Source organism: Solanum lycopersicum, chromosome 11, assembly GCF_036512215.1.
Source record: "Solanum lycopersicum chromosome 11, SLM_r2.1".
Taxonomy (NCBI): Eukaryota; Viridiplantae; Streptophyta; class Magnoliopsida; order Solanales; family Solanaceae; genus Solanum; species Solanum lycopersicum.
The window spans coordinates 1,781,188-1,799,825 of NC_090810.1; the positions used below are offsets into that span (position 1 = coordinate 1,781,188).

Here is an 18,638-nt window from a genome sequence, read left to right on the forward strand (position 1 = left end):
AAGTTTAAAATTAATTTTTTAACTTCCGTTAAATGAAGGGTATTTGTGAGCCGTTTTGTAACGACAGAGGTATATGTGAGCCATTTGTTTACAAGTAGGGGTATATATGAGTCACTTTCATAACAAGGGGTATATCAGCTCCAAATGACAAAGTTGAGGAGTATATCAGACCCTTTTCCCTTTATATTTCTACTTATGCACACCAAAATTTAAAGGACATGAATGTCAACTAAAGCGAAACTAAAAAGTATAGTTATACCTTTATGTATTATGCCTAAAAGATAAATCTGTACATAGCTTCACACTTATTTTTTTTCTTGTATTTTGACTAATTGGTTGGATCCATGAAAAATGGATCACCAGGTGAAATTGATAGCTTAGCAACTAAGCTTTAATGGCTTTTGAAGTTTGAAACCTGTTTTAATAATCCTTTCTTAAATGAAGAAATTGATAATTAAGATCTAATCCTTTCTCTTCTTGTGCTTCCTATATTTGTACTTTTCTTTAATCGATAATTTTGATAAACAAACATGCCATTAGATATACTTGATAATAATTGCCTTTGCTATAATAGCTAAAACCAGAATATTGATATATAGTTTACATGTCCACAAATAACCACCAACAGCAACATACACCGTGCAATCCCACAAATGGAGTATTGGAATGGTACAATGTACGTAGATGTTAACTTCTCTAACATGCATTATAAGCAGGACAACTAAACGCTGGGCTGTAGACCAAGTCCTTTGCGCGTCTTTCCAACAAATAGATCCCCAGATTTTATCATGCCTGGAATGCGTCCAGCGATTGACAAACAAGGAAATTGAGCCACTGCATCTTTTCTCCCTAAAGATACTATAGCCAATGCCTTGGTTGCTGGTTTATATACAGCCAATTTGTGATCATCTTCCACTCCCTTTATTAATGACGTGATGTTCTTGGCTACTACCTTTGCGTGTTCTTGAGCCAAATATCCTTGTTTAAGTTCCTGCATTTCACCATCACAAAGTAAGAATGTCTTCTACGTAAAATGCTTCTTATGACGCGAGAACTACTACGATCCATTGGAGCTTTTATTGGTAGAGTAATAGTTATTCATTTACATACTGTACAAATATTAACAAGGTTCTAGTGTTACTTGCATCGACTTTTCTATACGAGGAGGAGCTAGGAAGAGAAGATGCATAGACAGAGGTTCTTGAAAAACGCTTTCTTGAATGTACATTTAAGGTTTATAGGGATGACAAGTTGACAACAAGATGTAAGAAACTAAACAAGGTATGGTTGACTTACCGGAACATCAGTGATGTCCCCAATAGCAAAGATATTTTTGCGAGCCTTGATCCTCAAATTTGAATCAACCATTACCTTTCCACGACTGTCCAAACTATCCTTCAAGATAGTTTGTTTTAACCATACTGAACCAAATAGTGTACCGGTGCAAAGAAAATAACAATCAGCAACTATAGTTTCTCCACCAGATGTTCTATAAACGCCATCTGATTGAGAGTTAACAAGGACTGATTGCTCCAATATGACTTCAACTTTCTTTGAAGTAAGCCAATTCAGCGCCTTTTTGCTGGCGCTTTCTCCAATAAATTCCAATAATCTTGATCCTCTATGCACCAATGTCACCTTCTTAGCAGGAAAATCTGCAACAATTTCAGCAGCCAACTCCACACCTGTTGGCCCTCCTCCGACTATCAATATGGAATCAGCAGCCTTTATCTTTTCATACTCTGTAAACCAAGGAACAAGAGTTGAGCAAAAGTTAATGCCCTGATCGGTTTAATGAACAATGGGAATTTGATTTGTATTACTACTCTTTCATCTGTTGCTTCATTTGCTTTTGTATCTTGCTATTGTGCTGTCATATTTTTAATGATGTTGTGATCTAAGTCCCAATATACACTTGGTATACCAAATGTAAAGAGCTTATATCAATCTATGGTTTTCTACAAATAACATCCAGTAATATGTACTGCTGACATAACCAAAGCTAAGAATTTCTTTTAGCCTCTCTGGGTTCCTAAACAGAAAACAAGAAGATGAATCCGATTCTCTTTAATTTCTGTTCCTTTCTTCTCCATACACCCTAGCCCCCTTCTTAAAGTTTTATATTATTATATGGTTTTTGAAGTGACCGAAATTTAAACTAGTAAGACAAGCTATTTGTAAGGTGATGGCAATATATAACCATTTGAGTACTCAATTACCCTATCAGAAAACCGTCGAATTTCTTAAGGTTAGTATCATAAGATAAAAGCAAAAAACTAGTTGCACATAAGATTTTGAGTTCTATGAAAGCAGAACACAAAAGTAACCACGAGATTGGAGCAATACCTGCTTGGTACTGACTGATCTTCTCCGTTCTCGTCTCAAAACCGCTTTGTGTATGACCAGTGGCAACTACAAGATAGTCATATGCAATTCGGCTGCCTTGTTTGGTCAATACATAAGTGTCTGTGATGTCAACTGCAGCTGACGGAATGATTTTCGCATGAGGGAGGTATTCAGCGTGAGAAATGACGGATCTTTTTGCAAATTCAGGTTCAACCATACACCTTAAGCTTGCCCATGTTATCTCATAATACTCTTTCCTGTTCCATTTTCATGTATTCAGTTAATTTAAGCACAATAAACTAATAAATAGAGTAATAAACAAGCACAAACAAGTAGTCATGATTTAAAAAAAGTCAAGAAACTGAAACAATGAGTAGAATCCCACAAGTGAGGTCTGAGGAGGGTATGCATGTACTTGGAACACTCATAAATCTTACAACAACAACAACATAACCGGTGTAATCCCATGAGTAGAATCTGGGAAGGGTAGGGTGCAGGCAAACCTTATCCCTGTCTTTACAAGTTAGGGACACTCATAAAGCTAACTCGCGTAATCCCACAAGTGGGGTTTGACGAGTAGAAGATGTACACACACCTTACCCCATTACTCCTATCTTTGGAGGATATGGACACACATAAATGATAAATCTAACAAAAAACATAACCGGTGTAATCCCGCGAATGGAATCTACTTGAGAATAACATATACGCAAACCTTACCCCTTATCTTTGCAACGAGTTAGGGACACTAATAAAGCTAACACATTATCAATTTCACAATGAGAGGCAAAAAAGTTGATAAAAGAGAAATGCTTACTCATCAATGAGGGAAACATTGACCTCATTTTGAAGGGTTTTTGCTACAACAGAACCAGCAACTCCACCCCCAATCACAACCACATTTTTCTTTTCTCCCCCTAAACTCATATCCAAAGATTCCAAATAAAAATCACAACTTTAAGAAAAAAAATTCAAGAAATAGCAAACCCAAATTGTATAAACGCAAAATCTTCAATTTAATATTATTGGGAGAACAAAACATCAAACAATCCTCTTATATACCAGAAAATATTACGTGTATTGTCAGAAATTGGAATTTTCTTTGTTAAAAAAAATGGTATCTTCTAGAACAAGGAAATCAAGAGGAAATTGGATTTTCTGAATAGAAAAAAAAAAAGGAAGATTCCTGGACTTTTTCTAAGTATTTGGGAAAAGAATTAATGCTTATGCTTATTTATTTATTTTTTGTTTTTAAAATGCTAGGTTAGAAGAGAAGAAAGAAAGAAGAAAAAGAACAATTTGTGTGTTAAAGCATTTTAGCATTTGTTTTATACCATTAAATCACAAGGTAGTTGAAGAATTTAAAGGGGCTAAAATGACGTAAACAATGATCTAAATTCTAATATACAGTTGTCAGTAGTATAATAATATTTTATGGGATCTAAAATTCCTGATTTTTGTTACAAAATAATAAATCATTTTTAGCATATATCACACAAAACACAACTCAAGTATAAAAGATTTTTTGTTTTTAAAATGCCTTTATAGAAACTTGAGTACCAATGAAATTGAAAATAAATGAGTTTTATTTATTGTCTTTTGATATACGAGAAAAAAAAAATATTATGTCAAAACATTAGTAATAGTATCTTATATGTTTATCTTAAACGTCAAAATTTCAAAACGTTTTCTTGCCTCTAAAATCGAAAAACTTACTTTTTTTTCCTTGCGAAATTATATTGGTATCCAGTTTGTATAATTTATAAGATATTATTATAATTTATTTAACTAAAATATAACTCCAACGGATACTCGTTTTCATATATTATAACGTTGATTTATTATTAAGTTGGATTACATCACAATGATAGATCATGTTGCAATACATTTATTAACCTATATGTTAAATGTGTACAACGAACTTCAAAGATTCAGAAAACATGTTATATGTTGTTGCTTCTTGCTAGAAACATTTCTCCCACTTGTGTAGCTTTGGTTTGGTAACAACTTAAATGTAAGCAAATGAACATAGGCAGTACCATTTGATCAGCAGTAATTCACATCTTTGACGTTAGACGACTGAGAGTCGCCTGAATCGTCCCATGTGGTTCATCCGTTGGCAAGTAAACATCGTCAGCAAACTGAAAGGTTATGATAGATAAATATCAGCCATTGATTCAAGCTCATGAGAGAAGTACATTAACAGTGGTAACAATGCATCTGGAAAACTAGAACATCTGAAGCAACTGGATAATACATGGTTAAAGATATGTAACTCGAGAATCATTTACGTGGATTATTAACTGTACCCTCTTTCGTTTCAAACTCTTCCATTACATGTAGATACTGTATCCCCACGACTTGGCATGATGTAGATTCATTATCGCCAACAAATTCCAGCCCCCCATCACTTCTCTTCCTTCCCTGAGACCAAATCCATGTAGACCATCCCTCCAGTATTGACACGTTTTGCCATGGAAAAGCAGGTAGAAAGAACATCTATGTAGTTTGTTGGAGTTTCTTCTTAGCCAGTGGCAGATATACTAGTTTTTGTTCATTTATCAAGCATCTGATGTCATTGCAGTATATCTACTTTTAAGTTCTCTTTAGCATGAATAAAATTTGGATCTGATCACTAAGAATCTTCTATCCCAGGTCCACTGATTCACTTCCATGATTGCTCCCTTTTCCCAAGCCCAGACATCACTACTTTACCTCTATTCATTGCCTTAGAACCCTTGACTTCCCCTGGCCCTTAGTCCCACCCTTCCCCCTAACTAATCCAGCCTGTCTTGCTTTCCTAAAACAACTCAGTTTCTCCATTGGTCTTCTTATCTTTCTTTTTCTTTTGTTTTGGAACAGGTAAGGTATATTCCGCAATATTGAGGATCCAGCCGTCAATAAAGTTAGCTGAACTGTAGTTAGTTCCCTACATTCCAGCTGTATTTGTGTGTTAGTTAACCAACTATAGATTAGTTTTACATCCATCCATAGTTAACTAACTATAGATTAGCTTTATATCCTACAATTGAATTGGGCATTGTCATCTATAGATTACTTTTAATCTATAGATTAACTATAGATGACAAGGCCCAATTCTGTCTTCACAAAGGGAAGGGCCTCAATTAAGGCTTATTTACTGTCCAGTTTTGGACGGGATGTTGCCTGGTAAGTATCATTACAAGGGTTGGGAAATAACTTCATATTCACTGCATTTCAGCACACAGTTCCACTATAGTCCAGCAAATGAGGAAAGGGCAAGTTTACCTTAACAATGTCTGGTTTATCTTTGCTTGGCAAATTGACCGGCAGAAAATGGATATTTGGCATCTTCAACTGAATGAATGAAATGTCAGGAGACCTGAAAGAACAATACCAAGAAACCATAAGGAATCATAGCAATTATGAAACTTGAAGAAGAAAATAAAGTGATATCGAGGTTTAGTTTCACTTGTGTGTGTGCGAGGAAAATGAGGAAACGTCTTATGAGTTGAAATTGAGAGAAAGACCTTCCAAGAACAGCCTTTGCCATTTCGTAAAGTGTGGCTTGAACAGAAGGGCTGTATACTCCTTCCTTAGATGGTCCAAAGAATGTGTTAAGCAGGACCTCTTTCACATCTATGCATCTATCTGTGAAATACAGAGGCTTCAGGGGAAGACTTGAGAGAGATTCAAAAGAGTACCTGTATTAACCAATGCTCAGGTTCACAACACGGTCAACAATGGGCAGAATGAAACATGGTAGTATGACTAACAACTACCAAAGCAAGACTAAGATCTCATTCATGTCAGAAAACTTTAACACCATTTCTTTTAGAAACATAAAAAGATGAATAATTTACCTCCAAGATGCAGTGACCTCTGTAGCCATCATCCTTTCGCGTGTTTCAGGCAACATAGTGTACCGGTCCCTAATGAATCCTTCAAAACCTGACTGTTTCAATAAGCCATTTGTTATACAAATCAACACTGCACTTATTGTATGAAAAAATTCAGTAGCCATTTGTTTAGAGTGGTGCATCAAGAAATGTGTACTACCAATTTTAATCACGTAAAAAAGAATTCCTAGTTACTATAGGAAGAAGTATATTAGATGCTGGAGCTCCAATTTTAGAGTAAGGAAGACTAAGGACCTATGTGGGACCGAATGGATCTTGTGTGACCCACATATAAACCATCTCAAACTACATACCAGCTATATCTCCATCATTCCTGAGAGTACTACCCTTGTTGCCTTGTAGCTGATCCATAGCCCCAACCTCCACTAACTCCGTCCAGAAGGTGGGAGGGTCGAAAGAAAACAAACTAAAATGACTTCCTGGAGTGTGACATACCTCATTTTACTAAAGGAGGATCACATATCTTAATAGGATACCGTAAAAGTTCTCATTCAAACTCCAGAACCCTTTTCTTTCTTGTTTTTAGGTATGTGGAACTGTAACTTTACCTGCAACAACTAGAAGCAGAAAATAAAGAAAGAATCTTAGGCAGATGTATAACAGGGATTACCTTAGTTGTCTTCAGAATTGATAATCCTTCAATACCAGATGTCAGGTGCAATGTTCCTGATTTATCGACCATTACTTCAGTTGTATGTCTTTCAGAGCCAAGCTTAAAACCTTGTAATGATGGCAACATACAACAATCATTAATTTCAAGGAAACCCAATTTCTTCACTAATATCAGTGGATCACCTCATCAGATAGAAAATCAGATTGTATAAATGGAAACCAAAGTTAAATGATGCAACAAGTTCGAGATATCAAACATTATGGTTTAAGGCACTCGGGCATCCCAAAGCTTTAGATGCTTTCCCATGCAACCACTTGAATCCTCTAAACTCATTGAGCATCGGATCACTAGCAACAACACTTTTTTGATTCATACAATGAGGACATTCCAAACCCCTTTATCAAGGCATCTGTCTCCTCCAGTATTCAACTCCCAGATTGGACCATAAACTGAGCCAATATATTCAAGATAAAAGGGGTCCACAAACTGCAACTCTTAGGATTTTGCAACTATGTTTCAGGAAATTATAGCTCCTTGTAATATATGATAGAGGACCAACTTTAAGGCCTTTTATTAGCTAAAAATTGATATGATCAGCTAAAATGTATTCGAACAGTATTTCCAAAAAAAAGTAGTGTCAGGCATAAAACAGCTCTTGGAGGCATTTGTTTTGACAAAAGAAGGTTGCAGGTCCTCGTCTCCTAGATAACTCTGCCTACCAAGACTTAGGAAGATGAGAAGAAATCACCCCGACTGATTTCATTCAAACATAAACCAAAAGCAAGCAAATACAAACAATGGAATCTCATGATGCGTCCAAACAAGGATTACAATGTTAGATCAGGTTTATCAAGTTAACTGCATAAACCAGATTGTAGTCATTATCAAGCTTAATGTTGTAGCATTTCATACAGATCTAATTTTAAAATATGATCATGATCAAATGAGAAATAGAAGAATCTAAACTCTTTTTTTAAAAAAAAAGTTAGGAGTATTTAGACTATTTAGGAAGCTTTGGTGGAAATAACTCATTATTTAAAAACTAAATTGTCTCACACTTGATTTTGAATTTGATCTTGCCTTATCAAGTTTGACAGCATATTGTTAAATGAAAGCACAGAAGACTGTGACGCTGGCTATAATTCTCTGAAAGAAATAACAACATAAGGAAAAAATATGTTAAATTACTCACAAAATGTCTTATCATAACTTACAATGGGACTAGAATTCCTATGGCTCATGTCCTGATCTAAAAAATTAACTTGACATCAAGGAGATGAAACGAGAGTAAAGAAAGGGAGGAAATCAGCCAAGTGGCCTACTCACTACAATTTATGAGATTTAGCAGCATAAGGTAAGTTAGAGTTTCACTTTAACATCTAAAGGGAGGGGGAAATTCATTACGGAAGTATGCAACTTATTCTGTTGTAAATCAAAAGGCTTACCATGTTCATGTTGTTGGCCCTTTATGCTAATGCGTTCCCATGGCTTCTCAACTATATTAACAATTGCAGCAGTGACCTACAACAACAGAATATGAAATGGCACTTAAGAAGATCCATGTAAAGTGAATCATAGAAGCCATATAATATACTAAGCAATGTCACGACCAAAGCACAAGAATTTCCAAACTCTGCACATAACACAAGGCAACAAATACACAATTCTTTATTCTTCTGAACAGAGCAATTGACAGATTAATGGACATAATCACATAATTGTCCCAAAAATACTGTTCCATTGACATTCAATAATTTTCTTACTGAAATTTCATTATTAGATATTAACAACAACGCCTCAGACCCAAATAAAGTCGGTGATTAATAGATTTTGACAAAGTGTTACCTGCTGATAAAAGGAGGTGAAGTGCTTTGCAAGTACAATGGCAAAATCTTCAGCTGAAAGTTTCTCTGAACATTCCTTAGCTTTCGCATATACCTATTTCACAATTCAATAATCAGAACCAACAATACAATGAAAACAACAAGTAAAACGTATAATTCAGAATTTAATCAGATTTTTTTCCAAAAAAATGTACAAGCTAATTATCTAATCAACAAAAGTGAAGAAAATCTGTGATCATGCAATATCTTAGACAATTAGATCAATCCTACAGTCTCATTCAGGATCATTCGATTTCTTCGGAAAAAAACAGCGGAAACCAAAAATACCAGCATTTCTGTATTAGTTTCACAGATGATGAAATTGATCAACAGATCTGTGGCCAGCCAGAGAGTCAAGCCACTTAAGTAGCAATTTAGTCCCCAAAACTGCTCTCTAGCAATTTTCATTTTTCTAATCTCAAACTCAAATCAAAGATTAAGTTAAGGACGTATGGAATACCAACTTTTACTCAGTCAAATAAGCCACCCGATCTGACAATCTAACAAAGTTTTCATACTGAGATTTCATTATTAGATCATCATTTATGCATATGAATAAGCTGTCATAGAAAAAAAAAAGTAGAAGTACTTACAGTGTTCTTCATGGTATCGGTGGCGACGATATCGGAATTATCGCCGGAGACATATGCAGGTAAACAATCGGAGATGAGACTGATGTTAACGCTCCATTCAGCAAAGTGATGTTTTCCATCTCGATCTCTCCAAACCCTAGCTACTCTCACTCTGGATTTCCCATGCCTCTGCTCCAGCTTCAGTCCTCTCAATTCCGCCATCTTCGTTTCACTGATGAATTTGTCGCTCTATTATCTATAATAATGAATATATTTTTCTTAAATAAGCTCTAAAAATATCATATCCTTAATTTAAAATTTTTTAAATATCAATTTACAAGTTTAAATTTGTTAAAATAATTTCACGTACTTTTAGAGCTTGAAAAAATAGATTAAAAAAATGTTGAATCACCGCATGAATCATTATAATATTGACACATAAGTGAAAATTGTGATAGCTTGTGCAATATTACATAATTATTTACGAGAATATCAAAAGAGTAATGAAATATTTATGGTCGATTAGTATAAAAATATAGTTGCGGATGATATTGACCAGCAAATAGCTTAAAGTAACAATGTTGATTCATGTTCTCAATTACATGATCGAAAAATGCATGTTCAACGTGAGGAAATTGTCAGTATTATGCATGAGAATTATATTTAAAAACTAGCTCACTATAATTTATGTTAATTTTTTTTTGAATTAAAATTTGATGAAACAGTTACTTAAATGGGAACAAATAGTTTTGTAATAATTTATCATGCAATTTTATAATTTTTTATTTATTAGGTAAGATTGAACAAATTTTTAAGATTATTTTAATAATTTTACAACTTTTCAAATTTTTATATTTTTAAAAAATATATACGATATAAAAGTTTATATCATAATTTTATATTATATTATGATATTGCATAATCAAACGAATTCTCGAGATAAAAATATATTACATGTTAGTCTTACCACTCATTAAATTTGCGTATTTCATTAAATTTTTGTTGTGAAATTATATCGGCCTATGTTATTGTTATTCGTTCATTTTTTTTATTTTTATTTTGTATTGAACTTTTTTTTGTTTTAAATAATTATTAATGTTTTTTACTCATTTTCACCAAGTATTAATCTCTTGATACAAATGTTATGTGTATATTTTTTGTGATATAAAAGTGCTAAATTTTAATTTGATTTGATTAAATGCTTTATGCTTAACTACTATATATATAGGTGATATAGGAGGTCAACCTAGAAATATTTTTAGTACTTCTGACATTTATGTTGTTGTAATTTAATGTTTTATGCTTATATATTATTTGTATTTTGGATAAAAATATCCTCCCAAATATGCCTTTTTTTAACTTTTAATTGTCACGTTATTATTTAGTAGATGTTTTATCATACGATAAAACATATCTTTTGTTATCTTTTTTTGCAAGTATATGATATTTTCTATCACAATTAAATGGAATGTCATCGTGTAGTCTCTGAATGGATATATTGTAAGTTTCATATTGTATTTTGTAATTTACATTTTATTAACTTACAGACTTTGACATTTTACGGGTTAGATCCGGCTAGTTTATTTTTGATATGGGCTAGAATATAGTCGGCTCAATTCAGTACGTGGGCTTATAAGGTTGCCGGATCAGTCCACTTTTTAAAAAGTATATTTTTTATAATTATTTTATTAAATTAAAAATTATAATTTAAAATTTTTATCATAAATATTTTCAAATATTCTTCATATTGTTGCTATAATAAATTGTTCTTTGAACAATTATTATTAATTGTAGCAACAAATCTAAGTATAATATAAAATAAATTATACTATTTTGTACACTTAAGATTTGGTTCAACAATTAATGATTTCCATATTATTCATAGATATATATTTGTTGTTACAATTAATGATTTCCATATTATTCTTCATATATATTGACTTCAAAGTAAATCCTTCCCAATTGGTAAATTAATTAAACACTTCTCATTAATAACATATTTACTTACTATAATTTTTTGAGGTTCTACGATTATAAAAGAAATGTAGAGTGACTACTTTATTCACCACAAAATTATTCAATGGAATTTTTTGGTGCATCTTTTCGTTGTTCTATTTTTCTCATTATTTGCATCTATGGTATGTATTCATCTACAATTTTTCTCATTATCATTTGTTTCAAATTTTAAATAAATGTATCCCAATAATTAAACTTGTAATCCGTAATTTTGAGCTTGCAGGCACGTTGATGATGAAACAAGTGAATGGCGATGGTACATGTGATGAACGTTTTTCTTCTCCTATTCCTTGTTCACAACAATCCCCACCTTGTTCAACATTTTGTAAACAACGTTATGGACAGCATGTAGTGAGATCAAGGTGTGATGACGAAGGCCAAGGACAATTTACTTGTATTTGCACCATCAATGTACCTTGTCATCCTTCTACTTAGTTGTTACAAATTTTTTAATCCGTTCTAAAAAGAATAAAAGATTGATAAAAAAATTATATTTTGATTTTAAAAAATTGTTTTTGTAATTGCATTGCGCCCTCTCTCTATATTTTTTTTTTTTAAATTTGGGATTAATATCATGACCTAATTTTGAAGCCAAGTGGTTTGAATTGAGGAAAATCATAACCAATAAGAAAAAAATATCCACCTATATGACTATATCTATATTCATTAGTTTTTTGAAATTTACAAAATATAGCCAAGATATAAAATATATATAGTTTTAAACATTAAAATAAATAATTCAATACAATAATTAAATTACTTTGGTACACCATGGAGTCACGGATCAATAGAGGAAATTAAATATATGTCAAACTATCATGCTTTAGATATCTTACACTAAAGTTCAATATTTATTTTAACGGCTGAAAATGAATAGAGGTAAACTTGTGGAACCCTAACTCATGTTAGTATAATGAATCCATATCCTCGATTTAATTCTCCATCCGTTCCTTTTTAGTTGTCATATATACTAAAATATCAATAAAACTAGAATTACCTTAAGTTATCAATTAAAGATAAGTAAAAGTTCTCACTAATTAATTTTTTTAAAAAAGAAATAAAAAGAAAGAAGGATTTGGGCCCAAGTCTAATTGTAGTTTGTCTAGGTCAGAACTTGGGCCTTAGCCGCTAATCTTTTGGGTTTTGGCCCAAATTTCATTCTTATATATTGTTGTATACATCATTGTATATCGCTACATATAATTGTCAATAAATTAGTATTTACAATTATATCTATCAACGAACGGCACAACTCGAGAACATATACATGATAAAAAAAAGACAAGGAATTCATATGGTCCAAAATAAAACCAAATTATATCGCTTATTTTAGATTGACCTATTGAAACATAAACTTCTTAAGCTCAAATATTTATTTTTCTAGTTAAAAATTAATGTCGTGGATCTAAATGAATTAGAAAAAAGATATATCTTTGATACGAAAAATATTTCAAAATATATGAATCAAATTTCTTTAGATTCTTTTAATCTAGTGAATAATATAACTATCGAGATTAATATAATAAAAAATAATTTTAAAAAATCGAAAACATAAAAATTTTCAACTAAAATTATTAAGTTCTTTTTTTTTTTTGGCTCATACACACTGTTTTATCTCCCATTTGATTATGCATTCCGCCGAAAAACTAGATTCCGGCCACCCACCGCCGCCGTCACCCGGCCGGACTCTTCCATTCATCGGAAAACTCAAACCCTTTTATCTTTTATCAATCTTGGTACTCATATTAGCAATTTCATTCAGTATTAGCAAAACAAATCAGTTCAAAAGACTCTTTTTTCTCAGATCAAATTTACTGAATCCAACAGTTCAGAAGCAAATTTCAGGAAACCCCATTTACACTGCCCCTTATTGTGTTCTATGGATGGCTCCATTTCTTTCAGGAGGTGGGTACAGTTCAGAAGCTTGGTCATATATTTTAGCTTTACATAATTACTCAATGAATAAAAATCCAGTCTTTAATTTGAAAATTGAGCAGCATGGGGATCTTGAAAATGTTGAATTTTGGGAGGGTTTACCTTTAGATATGAGGAATTTGGCTGTTGAGCTTTACCATAGAGAATGTAAGTTGAATGAGACTGTTGTTGTTTGTCATAGTGAACCTGGTGCTTGGTATCCTCCACTTTTTGATACACTTCCATGTCCACCTATTGGTTATGGTAATTTTAAAGCTGTAGTTGGAAGGACTATGTTTGAGACTGATAGAGTTAATGATGAGCATGTTAAAAGGTGTAATCTTTTGGATTTTGTTTGGGTTCCTACTGATTTTCATGTGAAAACTTTTACTGAAAGTGGGGTTGATCCATTGAAAGTTGTCAAGATTGTTCAGCCTGTTGATCTTGATTTTTTTGATCCAGTTAAGTATGAGGGATTGGATTTAGGGTCATTAGGGAATTTAGTGATGGGGTCATTTTCAAATGGAGAAAAGTTTGTATTCTTGAGTATTTTCAAGTGGGAATATAGGAAAGGATGGGATGTTTTATTGAGGTCTTACTTGAAGGAGTTTTCGGGAGGTGATGATGTTGTTTTTTATCTGTTAACGAATCCGTATCATTCTGATAAGGATTTTGGTAACAAGATTGTTGAATATGTGGAGAATTCGGATTTGGAAGAACCGAAAGATGGTTGGGCTAGAGTATATGTAATCGACGAACACATACCTCAGGTTGATATGCCTAGGCTATACAAGGCTGCTAATGCATTTGTTTTGCCATCTAGAGGTGAAGGTTGGGGTAGGCCTATTGTCGAGGCAATGGCAATGACTCTGCCAGTGATTGCTACGAATTGGTCAGGACCAACTGAATTCATGACAGAAGATAATAGCTACCCATTGCCTGTCGATAGGATGAGTGAAGTCACAGACGGTCCATTTAAGGGGCATTTATGGGCTGAACCTTCGGTTAATAAGCTTCAAATGCTTATGAGACATGTAATGAGAAATCACGAGGAAGCTAAAGCCAGAGGTAAGGAGGCAAGAAATGATATGATGAGCAGGTTTTCTCCTGAGGTTGTTGCTGGCATAGTTAGTGATCATATTGAACGCATTATTTATCATACACAGTGATTGTTGTGTTCTCTTTAGGATCGAGAAGAGTAGATTGTACATTTTACTGCTGTGGTAACAGTTTTTAGTCACTGTTTTTTCATGGATTATTAACTCTGGTAGACTTTATCTCAGTTTTCCTATGTGTAAATTGAAGAACGGTTTTACTTAATATATGGAGACGACAAAGTTCTGGAAGATGATGAAATTATCCTGAGAATCAACTAATTGGATAGCCTTAAACACTCTTAAGTGTTCTTAAATGGAGTTGCAGTTAGATAAGTATAAAAATTCCTCTGCTAAAACCAGAACTGTGTTGGTAATCCAGTTATGTTCATGTGATGAATATCAACAACAAAAGTCTATTTTAAAGCTTAGAGTTGTATGAATTGTTATGCTGTAGATTGTTAGTTTGGACTTTCGAGCAGTATTATAGGAAAGATATGTCACCAATGGACCGTGAGTATCAACAACGAGAAGAGGTAACAGCATTATGTGCAAACTTAGTCACATCCAACACTGATGGACCACAAGTATCAACTACGGAAAGAGGTAAGCAATGAAACCTCAACACTAGACAGATATTGAGCTGCTAGCAATGAGTAGTTTGAACAGATAATGAGCTGCCAATGTCAAAAGCTAGTTGAGTTAATGATACAAATATACTTTATCTTCAAGCCAGTTACGAATGTCTTGCTTTTATATTACTTTCTTTTGTTTCAAAGTACCTTGTAGCTGTGATGATTTTATCTTAGATATCCTTGCATTCTTGTCGAGGGTCTATCCTCCCGAGGTAGGGGTAAGGTTTGTGTACGCTCTGCCCTCTCTAGATCCTACTTTTGGAATTACACTGGCTACGTTGTATTTGCTTGCATTTCAACGCATTCTCACAGCAATTATAGTTTGTTTCATCACAATAATTGAACAAAAGTCAAATGCATTTTGAACAAACACACTTTTTTATTTATGAAACATTAGGAACACCATATCCTACCCTACCCCACCCCCACCCACCCCCAAGAAAAAGGAAAAAAAATGCACAAATAAAATCCCATAACTAGTTCCTGAATCTTTTTTTTTGTTGAATACACAAGCATCTTGTTTCAGAGCTTCCCTGTCTGGGAGATTTCACCACTTCAACTTGGATGGAAAATACTGCAATCAAAATGTATTTTGCAGTTCAGTAAAGCAAAATGAAATGATTGTACGGAACCAACATGATCGGTGAGGATTCATATAGCTGATTCCAACTTACTTCGGATAGAGGTGTTATAATATGAAACTATTTTCTCTTTACTCAACTAGTAAGGCAAATGCAAATTTACCTTCTCAATGAGGGACATGTAGTAAGGTTTCACTTTTTCCACATCAATCCTAACATTGCTCTTGCTATACAGATCATATTTGCTGTCAATTTACACAAAGTTCAGTCAAACCACATTTGCAACAGTTAATTCTGAAATGGTCATCAAGAGAAGCAAGTAAAAGGGCAGCTCGGTGTACTAAGCAACGAGCCACAGCGCTAAAGAGTGAGATGTAGGCTGTCTACCCCTGTGACCTATAGATCACACGGAGACAACTTTACCGTTGCTTCAAGGCAACCCTTCAAGTCAGAAGCAAACTGAAGTACAAATTATGTAAGTGGAAAAAAAAAACCTTACCTGAAGATTTGAAGCCATTTCAAGTTTTCATGATCCTCCTCATTCATCAAGTGAGTATATGCCCCTGACTTATGCAGAGCTACATAACAATAGTTCAAGATTAGCAATGAAGTTTAACCATTATATCCGTCAAGTCGTAGGGGTAAGGTTTGCATACATCATTACACTAGGTACGTTGTTGAAAACAAAAAAAACGAGTTAATTATGTATTGCTTACGATAGAAGGAATGATATCGGATGATGAACAATGCAGCAGATGGAAGAGTAGTTTTATTTGCCTTAGCCACCTGCATAATTACACAAACATTATGTTAAATCAGCTATAATCTTCATTTATTTTCACTAAATTTGAAAGGTTTTTATTCTGAATAATAAAAAAAAATGCATACCAAGTACATATAGTCATCATGGCCCCAAGACATCACCACATTATTAAGCCCACATCCTTCAGAATAAACTCCATATTTTGTGTTGTAAATTGGATTGTTGTTATCAGGATTTCCCTTCAATTGCTGCAGAATAAGACAATTAGAGGTTGTTTCTGAAAGACCCTCGACTCTATAGTAAGGAAAAAAGCAAAACTCGAAAAGAAGAAAATCACCTCATGAAGCACAATCGATTCATCAAAAGCACAACCAAGGGGGAACGTGTCACCTGTAAAACGTATCAAAATGTCCTTTAATTTTGTCTGTCTTAAACATGCCAATGAAAGAAGTTCCCGAAACGAAATTCTTACCAACAACAGCCCATTGAGGAAGCCCTCCAAAGCTAGGAAGCAAAAGAACTTTGCCTAGATCTACAACATTTTTGGACAAAATATTAATACTTTTAATCCCCCTAATAAATTTTTAATAAAATTAATTATTTTTTCCTTCTAACAAACCATGAATTAGGCCAGTTAAGTGTAACCAATCTTCATTAGGATAATCCTTTCTAATAGCTTCAGCAGTTTGCAACAAATGCTCAATTTGTGGTTCATCCAAATCAGGATCACTATCATCTACAACTTCATTCAAAAGTTCACAACATTCCCATATACTCATCTCCACTTTATTCATTTTACCATATTCTTCCCTCATCTTTTTCACCTGTTTAAAATATAAAATCAGACATGTAGACTTTCTATCAATAAAGAAAAGTTCTAATTCCAAGATTATTTTTTTTTGGTTTATTTGTTTGGAATCTTACAAAATCATATGTTTGGTTAATGTGACTCTGGCGATAGAGTTCACGGACAATCTTTTGACGTTCAGCCTCTGCATTATAATCCCTGCATTGATAATTGAGTAAAGTTAAAATAAGTTTTTATATATTAAATTCTATATAATTTCTTGATTGAGAAAATAATATTAATTACCTGAATGAGTTGCCAAATGCATTATTGCCAGGGACAACAAATATACCATCAGAAATTGCCTTTTTGTTATCCAATTCTGCTATTAACAAAATCAAGAACATAAATATCAAATTACATAAATAACAATTTAACGACTAAATATATAATTTAATTAACACTTTTTCAAATATAAGTAGTAACAAATTTTTTAATAAAAAATATCAAGTTAGAACATCAAAGCAGAAAGATAACGACTAGATATATAGTTTAAGAAGTCAAGTAACATTGATAACATTTTGTTCAAATAACAACAGACTTTTAACCAAAAATTTCAAAATCAAACATCAAATTACATAAATAATAATTAACGACTAAATATATAATTTAAGAAGTCAAATAAGGCAAAAAAAATTATACCATGATCAGTTTGTGCAACGAGGAATGTCATTTTTGACTTTGATTTGAGCAAAAAAAGCACAAATAAAACCAAGAGAAATAAAATATGAGAATTTGGTTGTTCAAAATCTTTTGAGAATAGAAGGGTTTTTATAGTGAAACAAGAAATCTTTTTTAGGTGATAAAATTATTTAGTAAAAATAAAGGTGACTCATCTTTGTGTGGATAATTTTTTTAAAATAAAGGATAATACATAATGAGTCATGCCAATGTAATTTTCTTTTTTTAACTGTTGGAAGTAAATCTTTAAATCCTTATAAATAACATATATATATATATATATATGAAATAAATGTGGAAGGTTGTGTATTTAATTTGGTGATTCACCCTTATGTTGCATCCCAAAAATTTGGCTAAGATTTTATTGTATTATATTTATCTTTGACTAACTTTATATTTATATATATATATATATATATATAAATGAAATAAATGTGGAAGGTTGTGTATTTAATTTGGTGATTCACCTTATGTTGCCTCCCAAAAATTTGGCTAAGATTTTATTGTATTATATTTATCTTTGACTAACTTTTTTTTTTAACTGTAAAAAGATAATTTGAGATAATAATGCATGCATGTTAATTATGACAGTATGTGTGTGCATTTATAGGATTACTGTAAATATATTTTTCATAACAAAATCAATTAGAATAACTATTCCTAATTATAATCTTCATGTCTATCCTAATTGTTTATGCAATGTCAATACATTTACATTTTACCTTTTATATCACATTCAACTTCTTTGTAGATACAGATTATTCTAGATGTATTTCACAGGATATTTTTTTTTA

The 18,638-nt window shown here is 32.7% G+C and overlaps 4 protein-coding genes across 10 annotated transcripts; 1 reads left to right on the plus strand and 3 right to left on the minus strand.

Annotated features, from left to right (window-relative positions):
• Positions 1-515: 515 nt before the first annotated feature.
• On the minus strand, positions 516-3,682 carry LOC101260291 (uncharacterized). The gene is made up of 4 exons (XM_004249895.5): positions 3,164-3,682; positions 2,347-2,603; positions 1,297-1,742; positions 516-991 (listed from the first exon to the last, which is right to left on the minus strand). The coding sequence occupies exons 1-4, from the start codon at positions 3,271-3,273 to the stop codon at positions 722-724; spliced, it is 1,083 nt and encodes a 360-aa protein (XP_004249943.1). The 5' UTR covers positions 3,274-3,682; the 3' UTR covers positions 516-721.
• Positions 3,683-4,143: 461 nt separating this feature from the next.
• On the minus strand, positions 4,144-9,567 carry LOC100037732 (urate oxidase). Its single transcript, NM_001247279.2, is given in 8 exon segments — positions 4,144-4,487; positions 5,614-5,707; positions 5,856-6,029; positions 6,189-6,280; positions 6,856-6,965; positions 8,304-8,379; positions 8,704-8,796; positions 9,335-9,567. Coding segments are annotated over 8 exon segments (924 nt in total). The 5' UTR covers positions 9,536-9,567; the 3' UTR covers positions 4,144-4,403.
• A 2,867-nt stretch (positions 9,568-12,434) lies between these two features.
• LOC101260593 (uncharacterized) lies at positions 12,435-16,399 on the plus strand. Of its 6 annotated transcripts, XM_069291231.1 has the most exons (4): positions 12,435-12,469; positions 12,909-14,943; positions 15,499-15,657; positions 15,789-16,307. In XM_069291231.1, exon 2 carries the CDS (start codon positions 12,958-12,960, stop codon positions 14,410-14,412), a length of 1,455 nt encoding a protein of 484 aa, XP_069147332.1. In that variant the 5' UTR covers positions 12,435-12,469; positions 12,909-12,957; the 3' UTR covers positions 14,413-14,943; positions 15,499-15,657; positions 15,789-16,307. The 6 variants fall into 6 exon arrangements, with proteins under 6 accessions (XP_069147332.1, XP_069147330.1, XP_069147333.1 ...); XM_069291229.1 differs by lacking the exon at positions 15,499-15,657; XM_069291232.1 differs by lacking the exon at positions 12,435-12,469 and having other exon boundaries at positions 12,908-14,943; positions 15,486-15,695; positions 15,789-16,399.
• LOC101268447 (probable inositol oxygenase) lies at positions 15,276-17,947 on the minus strand. 2 transcript variants are annotated; one of them, XM_019211127.3, is made up of 11 exons: positions 17,806-17,947; positions 17,410-17,485; positions 17,241-17,322; positions 16,936-17,140; positions 16,789-16,848; positions 16,654-16,706; positions 16,442-16,564; positions 16,270-16,339; positions 16,053-16,131; positions 15,717-15,798; positions 15,276-15,546 (listed from the first exon to the last, which is right to left on the minus strand). In XM_019211127.3, the coding sequence occupies exons 1-11, from the start codon at positions 17,834-17,836 to the stop codon at positions 15,520-15,522; spliced, it is 888 nt and encodes a 295-aa protein (XP_019066672.2). In that variant the 5' UTR covers positions 17,837-17,947; the 3' UTR covers positions 15,276-15,519. The 2 variants fall into 2 exon arrangements, with proteins under 2 accessions (XP_019066672.2, XP_010312511.2); XM_010314209.4 differs by having other exon boundaries at positions 17,410-17,488; positions 17,806-17,942.
• Between the last annotated feature and the right edge of the window lie 691 nt (positions 17,948-18,638).

Bases quoted from the DNA above. Each gene is read 5' to 3' on its own strand.
- LOC101260593 (XM_069291231.1), top strand. From the start codon at position 12,958: ATGCATTCCGCCGAAAAACTAGATTCCGGCCACCCACCGCCGCCGTCA.
- LOC101260291 (XM_004249895.5), bottom strand. From the start codon at position 3,273: ATGAGTTTAGGGGGAGAAAAGAAAAATGTGGTTGTGATTGGGGGTGGA. The intron at 2,604-3,163 runs GTAAGCATTTCT...AAAATGGAACAG, and splicing joins AATGTTTCCCTCATTGATGA to GAAAGAGTATTATGAGATAA. The intron at 992-1,296 runs GTAAGTCAACCA...GGTGAAATGCAG, and splicing joins GGGACATCACTGATGTTCCG to GAACTTAAACAAGGATATTT.
- LOC101268447 (XM_010314209.4), bottom strand. From the start codon at position 17,836: ATGACATTCCTCGTTGCACAAACTGATCATG. The intron at 16,565-16,653 runs GTGATTTTCTTC...CTTATTCTGCAG, and splicing joins AATCGATTGTGCTTCATGAG to CAATTGAAGGGAAATCCTGA. The intron at 15,547-15,716 runs GTAAATTTGCAT...TTTTGATTGCAG, and splicing joins ACATGTCCCTCATTGAGAAG to TATTTTCCATCCAAGTTGAA.